The 23085-nt window shown below is 41.1% G+C and overlaps 1 protein-coding gene across 5 annotated transcripts in view; it reads left to right on the forward strand.

Annotated features, from left to right (window-relative positions):
* The window catches only part of PCMTD1 (protein-L-isoaspartate (D-aspartate) O-methyltransferase domain containing 1), a 59755-nt gene that overhangs the window by 27777 nt on the left and 8893 nt on the right, over nt 1-23085 (forward strand). For 3 of the 5 annotated variants that reach the window (XM_029222554.1, XM_029222551.1, XM_029222552.1), the window contains one exon: nt 11873-11975. The exons of 1 other annotated variant lie outside the window; for it this stretch is intronic. Coding sequence is in view for 3 of the 4 variants with exons in the window: in XM_029222551.1 (XP_029078384.1) it covers nt 11873-11975 (103 nt within the window). In the remaining variant the exon portion in view is untranslated. Of the gene's footprint in view, nt 1-5334; nt 7585-11872; nt 11976-23085 lie in introns of those variants that run through there. One more of the 5 variants, XM_029222553.1, reaches the window with a different exon arrangement.

The following is a 23085-nucleotide window of genomic DNA, read 5'->3' on the forward strand; positions in this document are numbered from 1 at the left end:
CACGTAGCTAGGAAATGACAGCTGGGGGATTGAGGAGGCGGGTGGACAAAGCATGCACGCAGGAGCGTCTGCTCTGAGACATTGTGATGTTGGATGGAGGATGAACAATCACGAGTGTCACTGAGCCGCTTAGTATTTACCGAGAACTGCTGTGTGACAAGCATTAAGGTAGAGCATCAGGCCCATAACACGGACTCTTGCCCTTGAGTTTGCAGACTGGCAGGAGTGGAGAGACAGGAAGATGCACGGTTCTCATCCCGTGTGCTGTGTGCCGTGGTTGGGTGTGTGCCCACGTTACAGGGATGAGACTGGTTTACAGACTATACAGTGATGGGGATCATGGAAGGATTTTAAATAGAGAAATGGCTGTACTCTAGGAGGTCCTGGTGCACTGAGGCAGTCCTGGTTTTTCCTGGTTATCCTAGCATCAATATTAATGATGTCCTTTTCTTTCCCAAAGTGTCCCAGTCTGCACGGTAAATTATGTGTTCACATCGTACGACTTTAGGCATTTTCAGGCCTGAAGTTCCCCCTTCCTAAACACTGACTAGCTCCGTACTTGCTCTCCTAGTCGTGGAACCTGCAGTCATTTCACTTTAAAAAAAGAAAAAAAAAGCCCTTTCATCCCACAGCTGAGTCAGTTCCCGATACATAATAACTGGTCAAAAACGGTAACATTATTAATTTCTGCCAAGAAAGAAATTTAGCAGCTTACATTTAAATTTGGTGCTCTGCTGATCCTGAGATAGCAATTTTTCATCAGGTTGGGAATCCCAGAAACCTAGCACTTGTGTCATTAGAGCCTCTTTGAAAATGGAATCTCTAGGGTTTGAGATGGTCTCCAAATCAAAGGAACTTAGCGGAGGGGGAGTAGGGAGAGCTGCTTTTCCAAAGTGGGAGCTGCCTTCCTTGAGCCCGTGCATTTCTTGACTAGCTGTGGCTGCTTAAGACTCAAGTCCAGGCCTCACTCCACGTCCAAGCACCTGTTGTTCTGCCTTTCACTGTTCTAGCCGGCCGGCTGGCTCCTGCTGAGGGAGGGCAGTTTAGCCAAAGGCCTGGTGGGGGGAGAGCACGGGTCCTAACCAGCTGCCTGACCAGCAGTGAGGTCACCCTCCTAAACTCCATTCCTTAGTACTTGTCTCCAAGAAATTAGATGACTGGGGCCAGATGCATTTGTAGGCCGACTGCAAACGTCATCATATCTTGAATGCTTTCTCCTCTATACCCGCGGGCATTGTGGGGAAACAGACCCTGGTTTAGGTGACCCACAGTGATGCCGCTTCCTCCTGTTAGCAGGCTCCAGGAGGTCGCGAGTCTTCAGTCACATGTGTGACCGCGCTGACTGGACAGTATTCCAGCGTTTGTCTGTGTGTGGTCCTGCAGTCAAGACCAAGATAGAATACCTCTCCTTTTGCTGGTAAATAATTCATTTCATGAGAAAGATAAAGACATTTTAAAAAAGGAAAGGCAGAGAGAGCGGAGTCTGTAAGACTGTGATTACAGTTAATAAACCTTGGATCTCTCCAGCTTCTGAGGAAGCTAATCTTTTTTCCTCCTGCTCCCCTTTTTTGGTTTGTGTTTCTCGAGCATTTAATTAAAGTCAAGGAGGGGGATACATCCGTAAAAATCACTTAGAACCAGCTCCACAGGGGGCTGCTTCCGTGTTGCCTGTAATAATCTGAGAGCCGTGCGTCGGGCTTGGCCCAGTGCTTCGCAGTGGCCGTAGCAGCAGAAGCTGTCTCCTTGCTGCACTGCTCTAGCACCCTGGCCCTCAGCCCTGCTCTCCAGTCCCGAGACGGGCGGCACGTGCTCCCTGTGGGCAGCACTCCTCGCCCGAGGACACGCTCCGTGTGATCCGGAGGCTCTGGGCCGCACCGGGAGGGCAGCGCCCCTTGAGGGATCTCCCCTGGAGAGGGTGGGCTGCAGTCCTGAGAGCTCTCGTTCAGTGAGAGGTTAGGGTGATCCTGGCTGCAGGAAGTGTCTTGTGATTCCACCACATTTGGAGCAGCTACTCATAAATGGAATTTAGTTTTGCCGCGCACTGAGAAAATGGACTGCTCCAGGTTCTAAATCATGCCTCCTTCTGGACAACTTGTTTCGTTCCCAGTTGAAGATAAATTCTTGTTCCGCTCTCTTCTCCTTAGGAGTCTTCCTGGAGCAAAGGGTTTCCACACAGAATCCAGTCCTTAATTGACCCTCCTTTCAGTGCTGTCTTCTCCAGGGAAGCGCATTGAATGGGGTGCGGGAAAGAGGTCTCTCGTGTCCTCATTAAATATCAGAACCACGCAGGCACGTTACTCTGATCATCTTTCTGGTTCAGGTGGGGACGCTTCGTCTCCATTCTGGTCCTTTGTGCTGAGGGATTCACCCCTTATGTAACCCATAATATCAAACTTAGGTGTTGCTTATAAAACCTGTAACCTCGGGCTGAATGACTTTCTCAGCCTCTTGCCTAGGTCCTGAGTTAGCAGACGTGACTGTGGAGAGACTGCCAGAATCACCCAGCACTGCGTACGCCGCTGCCTCAACTCTGCAGCGTTAGTTCCTACAGGTCACACGGTGGGCAGGCTTGCGTGTCTGATGGGAAGAGCACTGCCAGTGTACCTAAATGCCCTCACCTCCCAGGGGGCTGGTCAAGCTGCGCGTGGCCGTCATGTTTGGTCTCTGTGCTCTTTCTCTTTACCACAGGACATTACGTGGTACTTACTTATTCAGCTACACTGACATTGCCTTTGACCTCAGACATTCATGTTTTCTCTCTCACTTTAGCCCTCTTCCTCACTTGGATGAAGTTCTAATTTACATGCCATAAAGTTCACCCATTTTAACTGTACAAGTCAGGGAGTTTAAGTCTGTTAGCAGAGTTGTACAAACATGACCATAATCCAATTTGAGAGCACTTCCATCACCCATAAAGATCCCCTACCCCAGCCCCTGGCAGCCACTTAGCTACTTTCTGTCTCTGTAGATTTGCCTTTTCTGTACCTTTCATGTCAGTGGAGTCATGCAGTCTGTGATCTTGTGTGTATGGTTTCTGTCCTGTAGCGTTACATTTTCAGGGTTCATCTGCTGTAGCGTGTATCCGTGGTCCATTCCTTCTGGTGGCTGAGTAACCCTCCGTTGTGTGGGTGTGCCACATTTTGTTTGTCCTTTCACCAGTTAAGGCTAATTTTGAATGATGCTGATGTGAACATTCATGTACAAATCTTGGTGGAGACGGCCAGTTTCATTTCTCTTGGGTGGATTCCTAGGAGTGAAATTGCTGGGCTGTATGGTGAGTTTATGTTTAACTTTTTAAGAACTTGCCGAAGTGTTTTCTGGAGTGGCTTGCACCATTTTATATTCCCACCAACAATACACGAGGTTCTAGTTTCTCCATAGCCGCACTGATGGTTTTTTTTTTTTTCTTTTATAGCCATCTTAGTGGGCATAAAGTGGTATCTTGTGGTTTTAGCTTGCACTTCCCTGATGCCTAATGATGTGGAGTATCTGTTCCTGTGCTTTTTGGTTATTCCTCTATTTTCTTTGGTGAAATGTCTGTTCAGATCTTTTCTCCATTTTTAAATTAATTTGTTGGTGTACTTATTATTGAGTTGTAAGTGTTCTTTATATATTTTAGGTACAAGCCCTTTAGCAGAAATATGATTTTCAAATAATCGTTTCACATCTTTTTAAGCACCCCTTTTAGAAAACCCCCATGGCTCACTTCAGGCCTGAGAATGAGGGAGATCCAGAGTGGTCTTCTGCCTCATCTCCCCCATCTTTTTTGGTGAGACAAAACCCATTTTGTAGGTTTCCAGGGTTCTCTCTAAGGTAGATTCTCTTCTCTTCTTCTCTGCATTAAGCCAAACCTCAGTTTTCCCTCTATATTTCTACCCTACTTCTTCTTTTTAAGGAGATTATTATTATTTTTTTTCTTTTTAAGAATTACAAAGACTGTTCTTGGTATGGGCTTTATTTTGGGCTCTGAGCAAATCTGTTTTGAAAAGAACCCTTGCGTCTAGGCCACTACCATTTTCTGAGACCAGTTAAGCTCCTTTACACCGTTACTTCTTAGCCCTGGTTGGGCTCCCATGCATCTTTTTTCTGCCCATATGCCCTGCATTGAGTTGCTACCATTATTGTGTTTCTTGGGGCTTTCCCCTCACTTCTGGTTGTGGAGCGGAAGTCATTACTGACAGCCGGCTCCTTCATTGCTGCTCCTGTGGAAGTCCCCAGGTGATGGTGTTTATGGGTGTTACTGCTGATTGTTACAGGGCAGCTAATAGTGATAAAAATACAGCTTTAGGGAACAGTGCAAGCTGTAGAAGTTTTACCAAGTTTTCGTAGTAATTTCTTCTGGTTATATTTCTTCAAGCTCTTCTTCGAGGTTGAAAGGCCCTTCCCTCGGTGCTGTGAAAAGTCTCAGGTGGGTCACTTTGCATCCTGAGTTTTTACCTTCAGGCTTAACGCTCCCCAGCCTGGATCGTCCATGCACCAAAACCAGTTGAACTGTATTTGCGAATTTGCCGACTTGCTGAAGTGCGTCTGTAACGCTGATGTCAGTGTCTGTCATTGGCGCACACGTGCGGGTGCCGGCGGGGGCGGGGTGGTGGTGGTGGGAGCCGCTCTGTGGGCGTGGCCCCAGCTGGCCTGGGTCGAGGGATGGTTCTGCTCCTGGTTTCATCGTCTCAGAGCAGCGGCCAGAGGATCGAGTCAAAGTGCGGTGCGAGCAGCTTGGGTGCTGGGCCCCTTTCTCCTGAAGCTCGCTTCTTGTGCAAAATAGAGAAAGTAGACTCCACCAGGGTGAGTTTTTAGGACCGAACGTTATTATCTCTGTGAGGTACATATGTATGTGTATGTGTGCGTATTTCCCTAGTAGCCGTGGTGTAGCATTTGCTTCGTAAGTATTTTCTGGACTTTACAGAACATAAACCACCTCAGACACCATGTGCTGACTGTGTACTCCAGAACACTCCTCACCCTCTCTGAATTTGTGTTTCTGTGTGAAATGACTTGTGAATCTCTGTCTCCCGGCGACTCCCTCCGGAGCTGGCGCCCACGCCGTGTCTCTCCCTGGCAGTCTCCTCTAGGCTGAACTGGGTGCCGGACTGAGCACCCGCGTCAGAGGCTCACCTGTGTCGCAGGGCTGCTCCTGGAAGCTGCCTTCACGTCGTCTGTGCGGGAGCTCCTGCAGCCTCAGCCTGTCCAGCCTCCCTCACCTTTGGTGGAAAGAATCTTCCCCTGGATTCTGCTGCTCTTTGCGTTGCCTTTACATACACTTCCTCTGTCCTTTTGTGGAAGCTTCTTTGGCTTCAGCCTATGGTGAAGGGTGGCTCTTCCTTCTGTCTTCAGGTCACCTCCACAGGCAGAGGATTCCCAGGTTTCCAGCACCAGGTCTGTCTGCTGAGCTCTGGACACTCCGCATCCTCCAAGCTGGCCAACAAGCTGGATACTTGATTATGCAGTGCTTACTGCACGCCTCTTCTTCAGTGTGCACGAGATTCCCAAGTTCAGCCTGTCTCCAGCTCAAGTTGCCCTTCCTTACCCTCGCCCACACAAGACAGAGCAGCTCAAGTGGCTTATACCTCCTGTGTTTGCATTTTGGTGAAAGGTACTTTTTCCTACAAAAATTACTCAAGGCAGGGCCTGAACAGCAGTCTCTCTTCTCTGTCCTTAACTTCATCTTGCGGGATAGGCATGTTCACAGGGTTAGAAACCTGAAAGAACCGCCAGGCCCCTCACCTGTCTCCTCGCTTTGTCTCATCTTCCCACCTGAAGAGCAGTCAGCGCATGGAGCCCTGGGGACACCTCCGCTTCGGCACAGACTCGCAGGATGCTTAGAGGGTGGCAGTTGACTTGAAAGCAGAAGACCTTTCCTAGGTACAGAAAGGAAAGTCTGTATTGCATTTTAGAAGATTTCTAGCAAACAGCTAAAATTAGTAAGAAATTTATTTTCAATGACATATACTTTTCTGTAAGATCTACTTCTGTACAATGCCTCATTCTGTGATGAAATAGATTTGACACATGAAGATGTGACAAGTACACATTTTTATGCTTTGTATATGTATCACTTGCCTCAGTCTTCCTTGTGAACCTTTTAAATTTGGGATGGTAGCTAAGTTTATGTACTTTATCATTCTCCCAAAGAGTATTTATGATACGTGCCATTGAGCCCGCCACTGAGGATACAGCAGTGCAGAAGACACATCCCACACCCTTGAAATCCTGCACGTCGCTTCTGAACTAGCAATAGAAGCGTTGGGTCAGATTTATTGGCTGTTCTTCATTTAGTTCAGGAATTTTTATTGAGTATTGATGTGACTTGGTCACTGCACTGGCCCTGGAGTGTCTTCACAGGTGAATATGCAGTACAACAGAAGGGCTGATGAAATGGCTTCCGTGGAAAGTGAGTGCGTTAACAGAGTTGGATCAAGACCTACGACTGTTCACGTTACCTTGTAAACCATGTTCTGCTCTGTCACAGTTGCGCACACTCCTCAGTTTACTGACTGCTTTGGCGTAGTGTCTGGTGTAGGCGTGTGAGAGATGGTCGTAAACTACTCTGGCCACGTTAGACTTGGGTATTATCAGCCCACTGGGTGGAAGTACCTGAAGCAGCGGATGGTGACATGTGTTCTTGATATTTGGACATTTTAGACATATAGTTTACTTAGGATCTTGGGGCCATGCTCCGTAACTGTTTAAACCGACACTTTCAGATTTCGTGTAAACATATTTGTAAGATTCACCTGTAGTAAAAGAAAACAGTACTTATATCCATAAGCTGAGAGAAGCCTGAGGGACTGGAACGTTCTGGTAAATTCCAAGGCTTGCTTCACGAGGCCTTTCCCAAACCTAGAGAGCAGAGAACAAGTCTCCGGTCTTAGGTATGTCCTACTAGCTAAAGAATTTTAAGCTTAACATGGCAAGATTCAGTAAATGTTTGACAGTGTCTTTTGTTAATATGCTTTGGTAACATGATATAATAAGGCGGAGAACCATAAGAAAATATTTATATCGTAAGTGGAAATGCATTCGATCAGTTTCTCTTATCTGGTTATCGGTTACTTAATCTTTTGCTGATCTCATTTTTTCTCCCCTTTTCTTCATCTACCTTTGCACTATTTTGTTTCTTGGCGTTATACCCCAGGGTGTTCATGGAAAGAAGGAATTAAACCTATTCTTGTCTGCTTTTCACCTGTTACCATCTCTGAATTCTTCTAAAGTTACTTGTAAATCTTCCCAAAGATGCCTACTTTATTCAACTGGAATTAGTAATAAAATATCATTGTAACTTGTTTAAAGGTGTTTTTACATATACAGTTGGTCCTCTGTATCCACGGGTTCTGCATCTATGGATTCATCTACCATGCATCAAGATATTGGGGGGAAAAAGTGCAGCAAGTCCCTAAAAGCAGAACTTGAATTTGTCACGTGCCGGCAACTATATACATAGCATTTACGCTGTATTTCCTATACGTAGCATTTATGTATTGGGTATTACAAGTAGTCAAGATGATTAGGGGAGGATGTACAGATGTGCAGGGTGCATGCGGATACTACCATTTATATGAGGGACTTGAGTTGCACAGATTTTGGTATTTGCAGGGGGTGGTCCTGGAACCAACCCCCCCCCCCCCCCCCCCCCCCCCCCCCCCCGCCCCAATACTGAAGGGTGACTTTTAATTCTCACTGAGAAACTTTATGCTAATTTCATGGAAACCGAATAACTGATTCACCTACTCCCTCTTGTGGTAAATATTTAGTTTTATCCCGATGCTTTTATTTGTAGTTATTAACTCTTGATTATCATTTTAGCAAACGAGAGCACAGATTTGAATAGTCCAAAGAGATTTAAAAAATCATTTAGATTGGGCATGGCAATAATTAGGAGGGTGTAGCTAGGGTGCTCAACCCAAGCTGCCTTGTTAGAGTCACCTGCAGAGCCTGGGCCTCACCCTGAGAGATTCCCTCCCCCTGTTTACAGTTTAAATCAAATTAAATTTAATCGACTTTGAAATTTGATTTTAAAATTCACAGGTTATTCTAACATGCAGTCAGGGTAGAGAACCACCTATAAGCTGCAGTTTTGCTTCTACAGTTAACCAGTTCTGTATTCAAGGGGAGAGCATGTTATAATTTCTAATGATTTGTACCCATCTTGTACTTTATGGTGTGTGAAAGACTTTTACATAATTTACATGATTTTCCCACAGACCCATTCCATACAGTAGGAAAGACCTCACATGCTAAGTGACTGGTCTGATGATACAGCTGTAGCAGGAGCCAGGATTGGAAACGAAGGCACTGGCCTTAAATCCACCCGGTTTCTCAGCACCCCGCAGTGCTTTGGTCTCACACGGACTGCGACTTGTTCATCTTCAGAGCTCCTCTGGTTATGTGCTGTGCACTGTGAGGTGCTTTTTGCTTGTGGCTGTTCCACGGATTAGCTCTCCGCACAGCACGGAGGACACCGGGCATCCCGGGCGCTGTGCAGCTCTCAGGTGCCCGGGCCTGCACACCACACTCAGTGCTTCAGAGGGGGCGTGGGGTGCTGGGCGTCACACAGGGTCAGCAGCCATGTAGGTAAGAAATGGAGGTGTTGATAGACACTTGATCTAGACACTAGACCTAATAATCAGCGACCTTTATGTATAAGCTCTCATTATTGACTAGCTGGAAGATAATAAATAAGCTGGTTTAGGTCCAAATACTACAAAAGAAAAACAGTCTTTAGATTTTTTTGTTATATAGGAATTTTGTTATATTATTGCTCTTAATAAATGGACTTTTGCCAGCCTTAAAAATAATTTCTAATATAGGATACCTATGCTTTTCTAATACCTGTATTTGTCTTAATAAACTTTGACTTCTGTGTAAGTTTCTGTTTTCTCTTTAGTATTTAGCAATTAAAGATAGTGGTCAACTGTCAGTACTTTGATTTTTTAAGAATTTATATGACAAAAATTAAGCTTTTATTATTTCATAGAAAAATCTCTTCACATTGGCACATACAAAATAACACTGGCATCTATTCAGCACAGTCAAATTAACGTTTCATCTGTTAGATGGTGATAGGGAGTCTTAAGCTCTCGTCTTTTGGATGCCATTTTAGTTTTCTCCAGCAACAGTTTATTATGCCTTTCTATTAGAATTATTGTACATTACTTATTTATTTGAAAATCTTGTACTTTTTTTAAAAATCTCTTTGACTAAGCTCATTTTTTGATCGAAAAAGTTATACATGCATGTGTTAAGACACACTTCAGACAATAGAGTGTAATGGTGAGAATGCCTCCTTCCCACCCCAGGCATCTTAGTCCCCTTCCCTAGAAGCAGCTGTGTATGCTTTTTTAGTTTTCTGTGTTTTATTCTTCCGTTCTATTTAATACAGGTGTCAAATGAGTTGCAATAAAGAGCATCGCACTGCAGTTTTATCATATGCTTGATGTGTTCTAGTTGTATATCACATTCTAAATAAATGAGATACTGGTGACATTGCCATTTAAGTTCTGCCTTCTATTAATGCATTCTTTTCAATTTATTTTTTTCAACATGTTAATTACTGTTCAGTTTATTAGTGATAACTAAAGATATATCTCCATGATATTTTAAAATTAAGCAATTCCACCCGTTAAAAAATCATGAATGGTGTTTGTACTAGAAATTAATGATAGTATATCGTACTTGTGTGTTTATGATACTATCAAACAAATCCATTGTATGTTAATGAAATTGTCTTTATTTTGTGTCAAGGTGATGTGAAAAACAACGTTAAGAAATTTTCTTAACAAACTTTAAACCTTATTTCCAAAAGGTGCCACTTTGCTTTTAGATACTGTATAAGCAGAAAGCAAGAAAAGGAAAATGAGACCAGTGGTGTCTTGAGTGACAAGCAGCCTACGTAGTCCCTTTTGACTTAGAGCTCTTAAGTTCAGACGCCCTCTGTTACTAAGGCAGTCTGAAATATTGAGCAGAAGCCTTGATTTCTACATTCTCTACTTGCCGCCTTTATTATAGTGTTTATCCATTCGGTCCTATTGGAAGCTTCAGCCCCAGCAATAGTGACCTTTTTTTATTGACCTCTCATCCATATAGCCCTCATTTTGTTTTCCAGATGGTTGATGAGTATAACTAGATTCTTAAAATGAAAAAAGTCTCCGTTATGTTTTACGTTCAGTGGATTACCTTAAAAGGGTAGAAGGAAAATTAGATTCATTTCCTAGAGCAATATTTTCCTTACTATGTATATAATGTTAAGTAACTGTAGTGTAATTTGAGTTTTTTTAAGTGAGGAAAACTTTACTCAGTGTTTCCTAGCCTTTTTTGTTTCCTTACGGAAATTCAAGTTTTCAAAATAGTCAGATTCAATACTAAATTAAAAAGTGACGTTACTACGTGTACTTCTCTAAGTTTATTTTTTTTGTGCCATTTTCGTTTGTTTTTTGAAAAAGGAAATTCTAGTTTTTGGCAATTTGTCTTTGGTAATATTAAGGAATTACAAGAGATCTTAAAAGATATTGGATGGGTGTCCCAGTTAGCAGATGAAGACTAATGGTTTGACAGTAAGGAAACAAAAAATGAGAAGCAAAACATTTAAGATTTCACTGATCAGAATAACTTATTTAAAAAAGTATAAAGCATTTCAAAGGAAGGTAATGCTATAAGTGTTGTGGTCTCATGGACCTTTTTATCTAATCTTTTTTTTAATCTGAATACATTTTCCAAGTAGAATCAGTTTTTTTTTAAATTAATCAAATGCAATAGAAATATAGTAGGTTTATCTGCTTTTGACCTGAAGATAGTATCTGAACATTTTGGTTTAATTTTTATAGTTAGGTAATTCCTAGATTACAAACCGGTATTTTCATGTGCCCCCCTGTACATTCAAAAATGTTAATTGAGGACTGATTTTTTTGTTATTTTAAAGTTCTTAGAGGTCGGTAGAACTCCAGTATATGTTGTATTTTTAATGGCATTCAGTAGGGGGCACATCCAGTTAAGTAGTTCCTAAGATACATACCAGATACAGAAAATAACACACACACACACACTTTTTCCTGAGAGACCAATCTCAAAGTAAGACAGGAATATAACAAAAGCGTAGAATGGAAAACCTGGTTGGCTCAGTCTCAGAAGTTTGGGACGAATGAGATGACTAGCTCAGAACAGTGTGTTACTGTCGTGGGGTTGTGGGGCAGGCACAAGACACAGTAGCCTTAGGAGACGGGAATCCTGTTGGTCACATTCTCAGCCAGTACCAGGGTGGGGGAAGGAGCAGTCCCTAGATCGTTGCCCTGTACCTCGTTCCTGGACTGTCACTCATCCTTGGCTGTGTGCAAAAAGAAATGCCAAGTAAGCGGTGTAAAGTGGGCGGGAACAGGAGAGTCAAACCAGCTCCGCCCGGCGCCACACTCCCCTGGACAGTGGGAGCTCCACGGGCAGAGGGTGTGGTCTCAGCCCTGGAGGAAAGGAGCATTCACTGGGTCGGGGGGGGGGGGGGGGGGGGGGGTGGGGAGTGCTGTGCGAGGCCTCTGTCATACCTGTGTCAGCCCGTGGATGCAGACATTTGAGAATTACCAAATTTTTAACAAATGATAAAGGAGAAGATAATGGTAATTAACTTAAACTTCATATAGAAATATGATTATCTCTTTGGCAGTATTGTCCTGACAGATAAGCTACACCCTGGAGAGAACTCTTTGTGACTTATTTTTTTTTAAAGCAGTGTAAATAGGTTTCCATATAGCTTTTAAATCTGTGGCTAGCAGAGACATATTTCAAGCCCTCTTTAAATGCTCCTGTGATAGATAAATGAGCAGAAATTAAAAGAGCTCTATAAAGACATTCTTAATACTTTTTATAAATGCTGCTGCTACAATTGCAGGTCCTTTTGGAATAAATCATGGGATTGAGCTTCATTCAGATGTGGTGGAGTATGCCAAGGAAAAACTGGAGAGCTTCATCAAAAATAGTGATAGCTTTGATAAGTAAGTATTCATATCTATAGTTCTGCTTTGAAAGCACTTGATAAGTAGACACGTGTGACATGTCTGTTCCTCACTACTGTTAGTTTATTGATCCTGAGTTGTCAGTTGAGTGCAGCAAAAATCAGTGTGGTATAAAATGAGAGAAAAAATTAAGGTAGAAAACTGCTGTGATTTTTATTCTGTGTACGTATATAGTGAATTACAAATAAATAACTTCTATGTTTTAATTATATGCTACTGTCCCTTTATTAGTAGGGTAATGTTCCATTCATTAAACGTCATACAAGTACCTTTCCTGAAGATAGAATGTAAAGATGTGCTTGGCATTAGAATACTTTTTGGGAACTGTGTTTACACCTTTGGGATAGTAATTTAATAGTCTGCCCTCTTTGTTTGTAGCATAAGAGTGATACCTGTTAGAATATGGAGGACTTTCTTAAAAACATGAAGTTACTTAGTAATATAGCCAGAGGAAATTATCATCGAAGTATATTGATATATCCTGTGAGGGCTGTGTTTGACAAATTTGCTTATAGAACCATTGTTTTGAACTCCTACTTTCCCTTAGAAGAAATACTGCACAGGCGTTGGCCCTTGCGTGGGCAAGGAAGTCTGTTTGCTGTGTAATGTCCCTAAAGTTCAGCAGTGGTAGTACTGTGGGGCAAAGACTGCTTCTGCTGAAGTCCGTGAACTCTTGTGAAACTGGAAAATTTGGAGGGCATTTATCTCTCTCAACTAGTCATATTTTCAAAGAGAGAAAGGCCTAAAACGGATAGGAATCAAGCTTAGAACCTAGTCCCTTTACTGTATAGCAGAGCTTTGGTCCAGGGTTCCAACCCAGCTTGTTGGGAGTGGGCCTCACTCAGCTCTGGCCTGGCCTGGCCTGGCCTTGCTTGGAGGTGGGGACCTGGGCTGGGGGTGGGTTCCGAGCTGAGGGCTGGTCCTAGGGTTCAGGCCTGGGGGTCAGCGCTAAGAAGGAAGCAGGAGGGCCTTTGAGGGTCTCCTGGAGCGTCTTCCCCTCTCTCCTCCCTTCTCTGCCCCTTCTCCCCTTCCTTCCCTGGCCCTTTTCTTTCCGTCCCCTTTGCCATGGCCAGTTTGTATGTGTCCCCTGGCAAGTGGCACTTGGTGGGTTGAAGAACAGAAAACCGAGGTGCCGCAGAGTCCGCAGTGCAGGGGGAAGGACCAGGGAGGGAGTGTGACTGGGTATTACCGGCGAGCTGGGAGCTGCGAGCGTGCCTGTGCTCAGCTCGGCTTTGGCTTTGTTCTGTAATCAAGCCAGTGGATCTGAGCAAGTCCCTTGAATTTTCTGCAGCAGTTTGCTGAACACAGTTCTTTATCTTATTTATAAAGAGTTAACATTTAATTCATGTTTTTGAATCATTTTTCAAATGCTTACCATGTGGGTTCATATTCTGTTTCCAAGAATAACATACTGTTTGACAGAAATAAAATAGTTTTGAGTTCAAGTTATTTGATAAGAAATTGAGTTTCAATGTTAGTATCCTTTTGTGTCTTCATCATTTCCGTCTGTCTTATAATTAGTGGTATGGTAAGTGCTTAAGATATGGGCATGGCTAGTTTTTATTTTGGTTATTAGAACTATGGAACTTTGTTGAATTTATTGAATTTCTATTGTTCTAAGTATTTGCTTTGATGTTGAAACTTAACATACACATAAGACCTTTTGAATACAGGTAAACTTGGAAAATATGAAAGTAATATTACTAAAAGCAAATGTTTAAGGTCTTATCTTAAGAACTACTATATATTAGATAATATATTTCAGGTGTTAACACATAAAGGCACAGATAATTCACTTTTGGGTCATTAATCAGGCAGAACAAACTCAAGGAAGAACTTTGAATCATTGAAGTACCTCTTTACAATATCTGTGGAGTCAAGTTTCTTGCTGACAAGTGGGCATGGTCCTGGCAAACAGTAAAATATGTCATTCTTTATTTCTGTGTTGATGTAATTTAAATATTAAGTAATCTATAACACAGATAATTTTGAAGGTTTTATATATTTAAGTGTCTCAATTAAAATTTTTTTTTCTAAAATTGTTTTCATGTAATCGTAAGATGATCAAATGTCCTTGGCTTGTATTTCTTGAGTGTTGTTGTTACCGTGTTATACAGGTTTGTTATTCATAAAATGGTGAATCATCAAATATGGTGATATGACTGATCTGAATGTTTCTTTATAATTTTTAATGGTCTTGTTACTTTAGTTAATCAGACTTTATGATATGGTTGTTTCTAAAGTGTTACAACTTACTTTTAAAACAGATTCTTATATTAATAAACTATTCTGAAAAAAAAAAGACAGTTCTGGAAATGTTATCTATTCTGGTTTTCAAGTCGCTCCTGAAATAGTGGTTACGTACTTCAGATTATAAAGGTATCTTGCACATACAAGGGGTAGTAGGTACTGGGAAATGTTTCGTTTTGCACAAAGTCGTGAGTTGGGTGGAAGTTAAGTAATCAAAGTTGAGTCATTTAATGGGCTCCTTTAACATCATTTGGTTTTGGTGATAGAAATGATGAAGATGTAGTAGTTTTCTTCCTATCTTACTTGTGTTTTGATGATTTCTTTGATTTTTCTTGGCGTTTGTTGATAATATTCCTAGTTATTTTCAATTTTTAAATTTGAAAACCTTGCTTTGGAAAGTGATGTTTAAAATTCCGTTCCTAAGCAATTTTATTATATTTAATTGTGTACGGGTCATCAAAATACGTTTTAATTAATAAAATATAAAGTAACTCAGGAAAACAAATTGCTATTTATGTATTCCTTAGTACTTAGTACTGTTCCTTAGTACCAGGCTATCCTTGATTGTGTGTAACACGAAGACAGTAGAAAGCTAAAACCTAATACTTTTCCAATCTTATTTATCCTGTTGGTTTGGATCTTTTTTATCAGTTCCTTTTTTGAAAGTATTGTCATGTCACTTATGATTTAAATTGTATCTTTAAAGTTTTCTTATGTATATCTATTGGAGATCATAGTGAACTCTCAAACATAGTAGGCGGGAAAAGATTCAGTAAACTACTCAGCATTAGAATATGTAATGTAAGATACATATTTAAAAAACAATATACAGGTGTATGTTTCTGTGTGTGCTTTATGAAGCAGGCTTGGTTCCTGAGTCTTGAAAGTACTATTTCTTCTTTCAGAAAAAAGATCCTTAGTATAATGTGTATACTTTTAAACTTTCTTTCTATGTCTTGGTTCTGTATCAGCAAATGAAATAATTTGGAGAGGCTACCCTGAATTTACTGTACTTGGAGACAGGAGGGAAGGGGGAGTTCTCTTGTGTGGTTTATTCCTTTGCTCTGCCTGTGGTATACCCACATGCACCGAAATTCCCTAATGAACTGACATTTGATTTCAAAGGTTCTCAACAACACTGGCAAGCTTTTTCAGATGAAGGACCAGATAGTGGATGTATCTGGCCTCCTGGGCCAAGCGGGCTCTGTTGCAGCTGCTCAGCTGTGCCACTGTAGTGCAGAGGCCTCCTGGGACACCCTGTGGAGGGGTGGGCGAGGAGTTCTGGTACCACTTCATTGACAGAAACAAGTGCGGGCTGCATTTGGCCTCTTCTCCGTGGTCTGCCGACTCCTGTTCTGCCCGTCACACACACGCTCCGCGACGTTTTTATCTTAGCCCAGTGGCTTTCACCAGCGAAGGAGAAGTTTGGGGAAGGTCAGGTTATCTGAATCAGTGTTTGTGCACGTAGAGTAAGCAAAATAATCTCTCCAGCTGTGTTTACTTGGAAGAGTAAGTCAGTTAAAGGAGCGTGAATTATAAACCTTTACCCTGTAAGTGCTTTGCAAGTAAGTGGTAATTGGTGTAGCATTTATTTACGGCTTCATTTATGTGTTTGTATAGAGCCGACTTGGCTCCCTAGAGGGCATGCTTCGGGGTGTGCCGTTCCCTGTGAGACAATAGGTCCTGTCTCCTCTCCCCTCCAAGGAAGCTGTACCTGATTTTGGAAATACTCTACTGTCATTAGCCACAGGAGTGCAGCGTAGCCTGACTAATTGAAGGTTTTCATTCTCTTTGAATGGAGGACTGTTGTCTCTACATAGTTTGTTGTAGAAATGAGTCATGAAGACAGTAATGAGATGATAAAATAACAGCAGGTAATGTGTATTATCTGTTCCTTAAGTACCAAGTACCATTCTAAGTGCTGTACCCACAGTCCTAGAGGCAATATTAATGTCCACATTTCCCAGATGGATAAACAGGGTTAGACAGTCCATAACTTCAGCTAGGCCAGTCTTTGTTTAGTTCTGATTTAGCTATGATGATGTAAAAACTGATTTATCTTAGTGTTTCTTCTCAGGGGTAAGCTGTGCCAATGAATTACAGCCTAGCGACTTGGCCCCAGATACAAAAGTTGAAGCAGCACTTTTATTTCCATCATTTATTTATTTTTTCCAGATTAGAATTTAGGGACTGCTGTTAGCATGGTTATGTGCACTATAGCATTTTTATCAGAAAGCACACCTACCTGTTCATTAATGAGACTTACTTGTGGTATGGGTGATGGAGATGGGCAGGAGAGGAAGCGTGTCCCTCAGGGTCAGCCAAGGTACACACTTTAAATTACCTTCAGAGCTAGTGTAGTTGTCTGCATTTTAGAAGATTTGATTGATTTGTGGCAATGTCTAGTGTCCTAATTTTATTTTTAATTATAGGCTCCTTTTCCACATTATATAGTTTGCATTGGAAAAAATTAAATGATACTGTATTCTATGAGTTTATCACTAGAGCAGTCCTGCTTCATCTTTAAGAGAATTATGGCATACTTGAAGTAGTTTCGCTATCTTAGATATATAGTCAACATTATTTCAAACTAGTTCTCGGATACTTGAACACTTTGGTATATTAATAATGTTCAGATGGTAGTTGTATGAGAGATATTATAGGTTGTAAACACAGTTTTTAATCATGACAAACATTGAAATGGTGGGACAGAAAAATGCTTAAAAATAGTCATCAGGGCTACCAGTTATGTATTTTAACATTGGTTAGAAATGGCATGGGTGAAAGTTTGATGGCTTCTAACACATTTTAGGAGAAGAAATTATTCCGGGAATAACATACTGTTTGACAGAAATAAAATAGTTTTTATCCCAAGTTACTTTATAAGAAATTATTGTTGAAATATATGAAGACTCACTTTTATACGACATACCTGTCACATTCCCTATAAAATGTTTAGAGATTGTTTTTGGTCCTGTGGAGTCTCCTAAAGCTCTATTCAATGAGAAATCTGTGTATTTACTCTTAACACTGTGGTTTAAATAATGCTTGAATTATTCTGAAATGAGTTTGATACAGTTGAAAGGGAAACCACTTGAAAAGGTAAAGTCTTTGATTTTTAAAATTTTTTGAAATTCAGTAGCTTAATCCTTGGTTGTACGAGTTTTTGAATGGTATAACTGTACTTGGAGATCAAGAGATTAATGTTTCCTTGGGTTTTTTCCCAATGGAAGGTTGTGAAGTTTTTTTTTTTTTTTTTTTTTTCCGCGGTACACGGGCCTCTCACTGTTGTGGCCTCTCCCTTTGCGGAGCACAGGCTCAGCGGCCACGGCTCACGGGCCCAGCCGCTCCGTGGCATGTGGGATCCTCCCGGACCGGGGCACGAACCTGTGTCCCCTGCATCGGCAGGCGGACTCTCAACCACTGCGCCACGAGGGAAGCCCTGAAGTTTTGTTTTAATGAAGTAGTCCTAGCTGTTAGAGTTCAAAATGTATATTATGACAAAGTGTTTTAAGAAAAAGAAGTGTCTGTGATTCATTTGGCAGGTTGTTTTGGACGAAGTATGAGAACAAGATAGGATTCTTTCCTTTGTCCTTGAAGTCCTTTATTCCACGGGAATAATAGTCTGAAATTTCAATGGTAGTATCCTATGGCACATGATACACTAGGTGTGCAAACTGTCAGCTTCCACTCCAACGGTGCATTGAAGGGGAATGTTGTTTTTTCTACCCTCAGTCAGCTCCTAGACCTAGACTATCCATCTAAGAGGGAAGCTGCAGGGCAAGGCTAGGTCACCCTGGTCTCCTAGCAGCTTATCAAAAGAATTATATGGGCAAGTTGGCAAGGTCCCTGCTGTAAGTGGAATCGTCTGTCCATCTGGAGATGAAGGTAATCCAGCATGCACCTGTAAAGAAGAGCACCGCTGAGGTAAGTGATTGGACTTCGGGTGCTAGCTTGGCCAAGCGCTCATGTCGTAAATCAAGCTATCTGTGCTCTCTCTTTTCCCACAAATGATTTTCCGTGCACATTTTATTTTAGTAAGGGCATGTCAAATAATTTTCCCTCTCGACATAAGAGTCTAAAAAGCCATTAGATTTTCAGGTTTAAATCAATAAATAATTATAAGTCTAAAGTGGATGAATTTGTAGTTATTACATTTTAGAACTGTTTAACTTTTTTTTTTTTTGTATACAGGTAACTAAGTTACCTAACTTGTTAGGAAGTATAATTTGGTGTAATATAGGAGTATAAGGTATCTGTATCTGGGAAATTTTGTTTTGGAAATTTTCTTCAAAGGATAAAAATGATTGCTACTTTTCACATTACTAACAGACATAAAATTTTAATGAGCTCCCCTAAATCAAGTATGAAAACTGGAAGAGAACACAAGAACCATACTTTTAGGATTAAAATGATAACCACGTAGGAAGTCTCCTTTTGGTAGGTCTCTTATCTTTCTTTTTTTTGTTTATTTTTGTTTTGCTGTTTTTTTTTTCCCCCTTCTCAGGTTCCATTTGTGTGTGGTTGATGTGGAAAGGTGGAATTTGGATTTTTTCTTTCACTATTTTTAAACCTAGATTTTATGTATAAATCTATAAATAATGTAGCACTATTTTATAATAAAGTGAAAACTTCTGGTTAGTTTATTACTACAGCCTTCCAGATTATACAGAATGGTATTTTTGTTATATGTCCTTTGCCTATAGAGGTTTGTGGAAACTTGGGGAAGATGCAGCTTTCAGAATCTAGTTAAAGCTGAAGGAGGAAACTGTTCTCTTTATTTTCTTCTTTACACTGGAAGAATTAGTAGCAGTTGTAATTGACTCTAGCCACACGGTAGCTGTCATCCATGCCTCAAATCAGTCATTTGTTCTTCATACGTATACGAGCACATCCGTAAACATTTGCCTGAAAAAGTTTAATCATAGACTTCTGAAAAAATATTATTAGTAGGATTTATATGAATTTATTTACATGAAATGCTATTTTAAAAATGAGCCATAATTTCAGTATCAGAATACAGAATGTCTAAGTCAGATCCTCACCTCTACCTCGTCAGAAATACTAAAGCTCATCTCTAAATCCTTTATTAGGAAAGATAATCTATAACCCATTTGTGTATTTAAAAAAATAATGTTATAAGTACAGGCAGTTTGAGAGTTGTTTTGTTTTCTTTGGTAACGTGAAGGATTCGTGAATTATTGGTGAAGGTGAAGCCATAGCTCTAAGTGTAATAAACAGTACCCGGACGGAACACTGTCTCTGCTAGACATGTTTCTTATAACTAGTAAATTACTATGTGCTAGGTGTTTTTGTGCCTATATTTAAAAACATTCACCTTTCTACCTGATACGTCCTTGAAGCTTTACTATTTTGTGTCTAGAAATAGTCCAGTCCTTCTACTCTTTTTGGAATGTTGTCTCAGGTTCAGTTAAACTTTAAAATTTGAGTATGCTGGTAAAGGAAATTAATTTGTATGTTAAATGAAAGTGTAAAGACCCATATGCATTTGTTAGAGGTATGTGGTCCATTTGCATTTGTAGAAGTTATTTATAAATTTAGAGGTCTAATTTTTCTCTATAATGATTCTTTGTAGTATTCCCTAAGTGGAAGCAGTTATACTTGTTCAGATCTGCATTACAAGGGAAAAGACTTTCTTTCCTAGAATAAGGTGGCTTATTTAAGATCTTCAGAAGGGCCCCTAAAAAGTACCTTTCAGGGGCTTCCCTGGTGGCGCAGTGGTTGGGAGTCCGCCTGCTGATGCGGGGGACGCGGGTTCGTGCCCTGGTCCGGGAGGATCCCACATGCCGCAGAGCGGCTAGGCCCGTGAGCCATGGCCGCTAGGCCTGCGCGTCTGGAGCCTGTGCTCTGCAACGGGAGAGGCCACAACAGTGAGAGGCCTGCGTACCTCAAAAAAAAACAAAAAAAAGTACCTTTCAGTTAGAGGACAGTTGGTTTGGTTTATTCATTAAAGGCAAAAGTGTTTGTTTTTTTTTTTTTTTTACTGTTTGAGTTTTGCTTTTTTTTTTGGCACTTGGGGAAAAGAATCATGTATTTTGTAACATGAAGCTACAGTTACTTTTGGTTATCCAATTTAGTAAAACAAGAACCATCATATTGATATAGAAGGTGCCATGGGCACATATTTTTTCTGTAACTGTTTCTGTGCAGGTTTCTCTTCTAGTCCTGGGGTTCTTGTGATTAACATATTTAGTTTGTCAAGTTTGGGTTCATATTCAAAGTTGGTAGGTGGAACAGCTGACAAAACAATTGTTTCTTATGTTTCTCACCTACTTAGTAAGTGTTTTTTGAGGCCCGTAATAGGTGATGGAGATACAATTAAAATTCAGAGGAAGTGTTCAAAGAGATACCAGGAAAACCAGGAGAATATTCCAAAGGGAAGTTTGTGTTAAGGGAAATATTTGAAGCTCCTGTTTACAGGTGATAGAGTTAGAAGGGTAGTTGTTCAGTGTTTTCAGTTTATGTGGCTGTTGAAGTATACACACACACATACACATATACACACACATACACACACATATACACACGCATATAAAGGAAATACTGAGATATTTTACATTTTCATACTAAATATTTGAGATCTTGTGTGATTTTTATCCTTTCAGCACATCTCAGTGTGGACGAGCCACATTTTAGGGGCTCGTATCCACATGTGGCTAGTGGCTACCATCTTGGATAGTGTGGTTTGATTGTCCTGTCTCACCTTTCAGATCATGGCTTAATCATTTCTCAGGGAGCCTTTCTCTCACTCCCCAGCGCTGTCCGTTTCCTTGTATCCTCAGTCTCATTTATGGAGTCATATACCTTTAGAGCATTTATCACACTTGTAAATTAATCTTTAATTCCTGAGATTGTTGTCTATTCCACTAGATGCAGGCCTGAGTGTTTCCTGTTGTATTTCCAGCCGACACACAACTGGTGCTCCAGAAACAGTATTTGGAATGAATTGTCCTAATCGCTAGTGTCAGGCCACTTGGCTAGAGTCACACATTTGATTTTAGAATCAGACACTAAACTCCTTCTAATTCATTTTGCTGGGATGAGAGTATATAAAAATATCACGAATATGAGAAGTGGTTTTAATTGTAAGTTGTTTACTTGTAATGATGTTTTGCTAGATAATAGTTCTGTGAGCTATCATGTATTTTTAACTAGTAGGAAACTTTTAAACTATAAGCATATTTTTAAGTTGATTTAACAGACTTAATGGTAAAAGAGGTTTAATAATTCAGATTTTTAAATTTAAATTCCCTGCTCACGTTCATTCTGAAAATTTTAAGACTGGCTTAAATTATTATAAAATTAAGTTATTTAAAATGAAATTTTATAAGCATGAGGATTTTTAGATTGAAAATACTGGTCTTTTTTCTTTTTAAAGGATGCTTATCTTGAGTTTGATGAGATGATTAAACCACGTGATCCGTATTATTTAGTTATTTGAAAGCCAGATTTTAGACAAGCCTAGGTTGTGTTGAGTGTAAGAGAGGAATTAAACATTGTCCATTACATAGGTAAGTTCACACTTTTGTGTGTATTATGCAAGTAGAAAGAATGAGACACGATTAAGGAGTTGGGTAAGATTTCGTTGTGTATCTCATATCTGAGCTGTGTCTCCAAGTGATGCTAGGCGTTTATCAAGAAGAGAGGGAAGGGCCTTTCAGTCAAAGGAACAGCACAGACACATACAGGAGACTTTGTAATATTTCCTCTAAGTGATGAGAAGCCAACAATTCAACCTGTGGCTGCAGTGCAGTGTGTGTGGGGTAGGGGGCAGAGCCAGGGAGTGAGTCTGCAAGTGGGGACATCCAGGTAGAACCGTAAGGAGCCCCACATGGCCCTCTAAGGGGCATGGACCTGTGCTGAGCAGCCCTGCGGGAAGCGGTGGAGGGAGGGGAGAGCCAGAAGGCGTGAGCACCGGGGCGCAGGTGCCGCAGAAGGAGCGGTGGCGCGGGGCCGGCCCTGTGTGGAGCCCCGTGTGGAGAGGAGGGTGCAGGCTCTACACTGACCCCCATGCCCCCAGCCCCTCCACCAAGGGGACAGGAAGTTGAGGACGGCATCATGCTGCGAAACTCTTCTTTAAATATCGATGACCGTAGTGTGTCTGTACTTCAGTGAATTTTAATGGGAACTTACTGCGTAATAAGTCTGTTAATTACCAAAGGACAGGATACGTTTTACAAAATAAAAGTGATTATGATTCAGAGTCATTTTTCACCGCATGCCAAAACTTTTAATGTAAATTATTTCATCCTCAAATGATAGCCTGATTTTGCTGTGTGGTCAGATTAACATCAATCAACTTAAAAGTGAAAGGATATTTCATGAATTAACTTAAAAATATTACCGTACGTGTTTCATTAGTGAATTAGGCTTTTAATTATGTATTTTAGAGACCGTTTTCAGATTTGCCAGAACTTAAGGAATAAAGTAGAAGTCTAAATAGGATAGTTTGTAAAAGCATAACTCGATATACAACGAACCAACACTGTAACCAGGAACAGGCGGCCTGGATAAGATGCCTTTGCTTTGAAACCATCCATCTCTCTTCTTTTGTTGTGTAGGGAGATCACGGGGGCCAAAAAACACTTCATTCTGCTCTCTTTTCCAACCCTGTAACATAGTTCTGCCAAAATGTATTAGGAAAATCTCCCTACTCTTTAGTGGTTGCAAGAGCATAGGGTAAGGGCACCGGTGTCTTTTCCTGACAGGCTTTGCCACTGTTAACTGCAGCAAGATGCCCGCAGTGGAGACTGCACAAGCCCTTCCATGTCCACTGGCCCCTGGCTTCTTTTGGAAAGAGCGGGGGGAGTGAAGCCTT

Source organism: Monodon monoceros, unplaced genomic scaffold, assembly GCF_005190385.1.
Source record: "Monodon monoceros isolate NGI ecotype Baffin Bay Population unplaced genomic scaffold, NGI_Narwhal_1 Super_Scaffold_14, whole genome shotgun sequence".
NCBI classification, from domain to species: Eukaryota; Metazoa; Chordata; class Mammalia; order Artiodactyla; family Monodontidae; genus Monodon; species Monodon monoceros.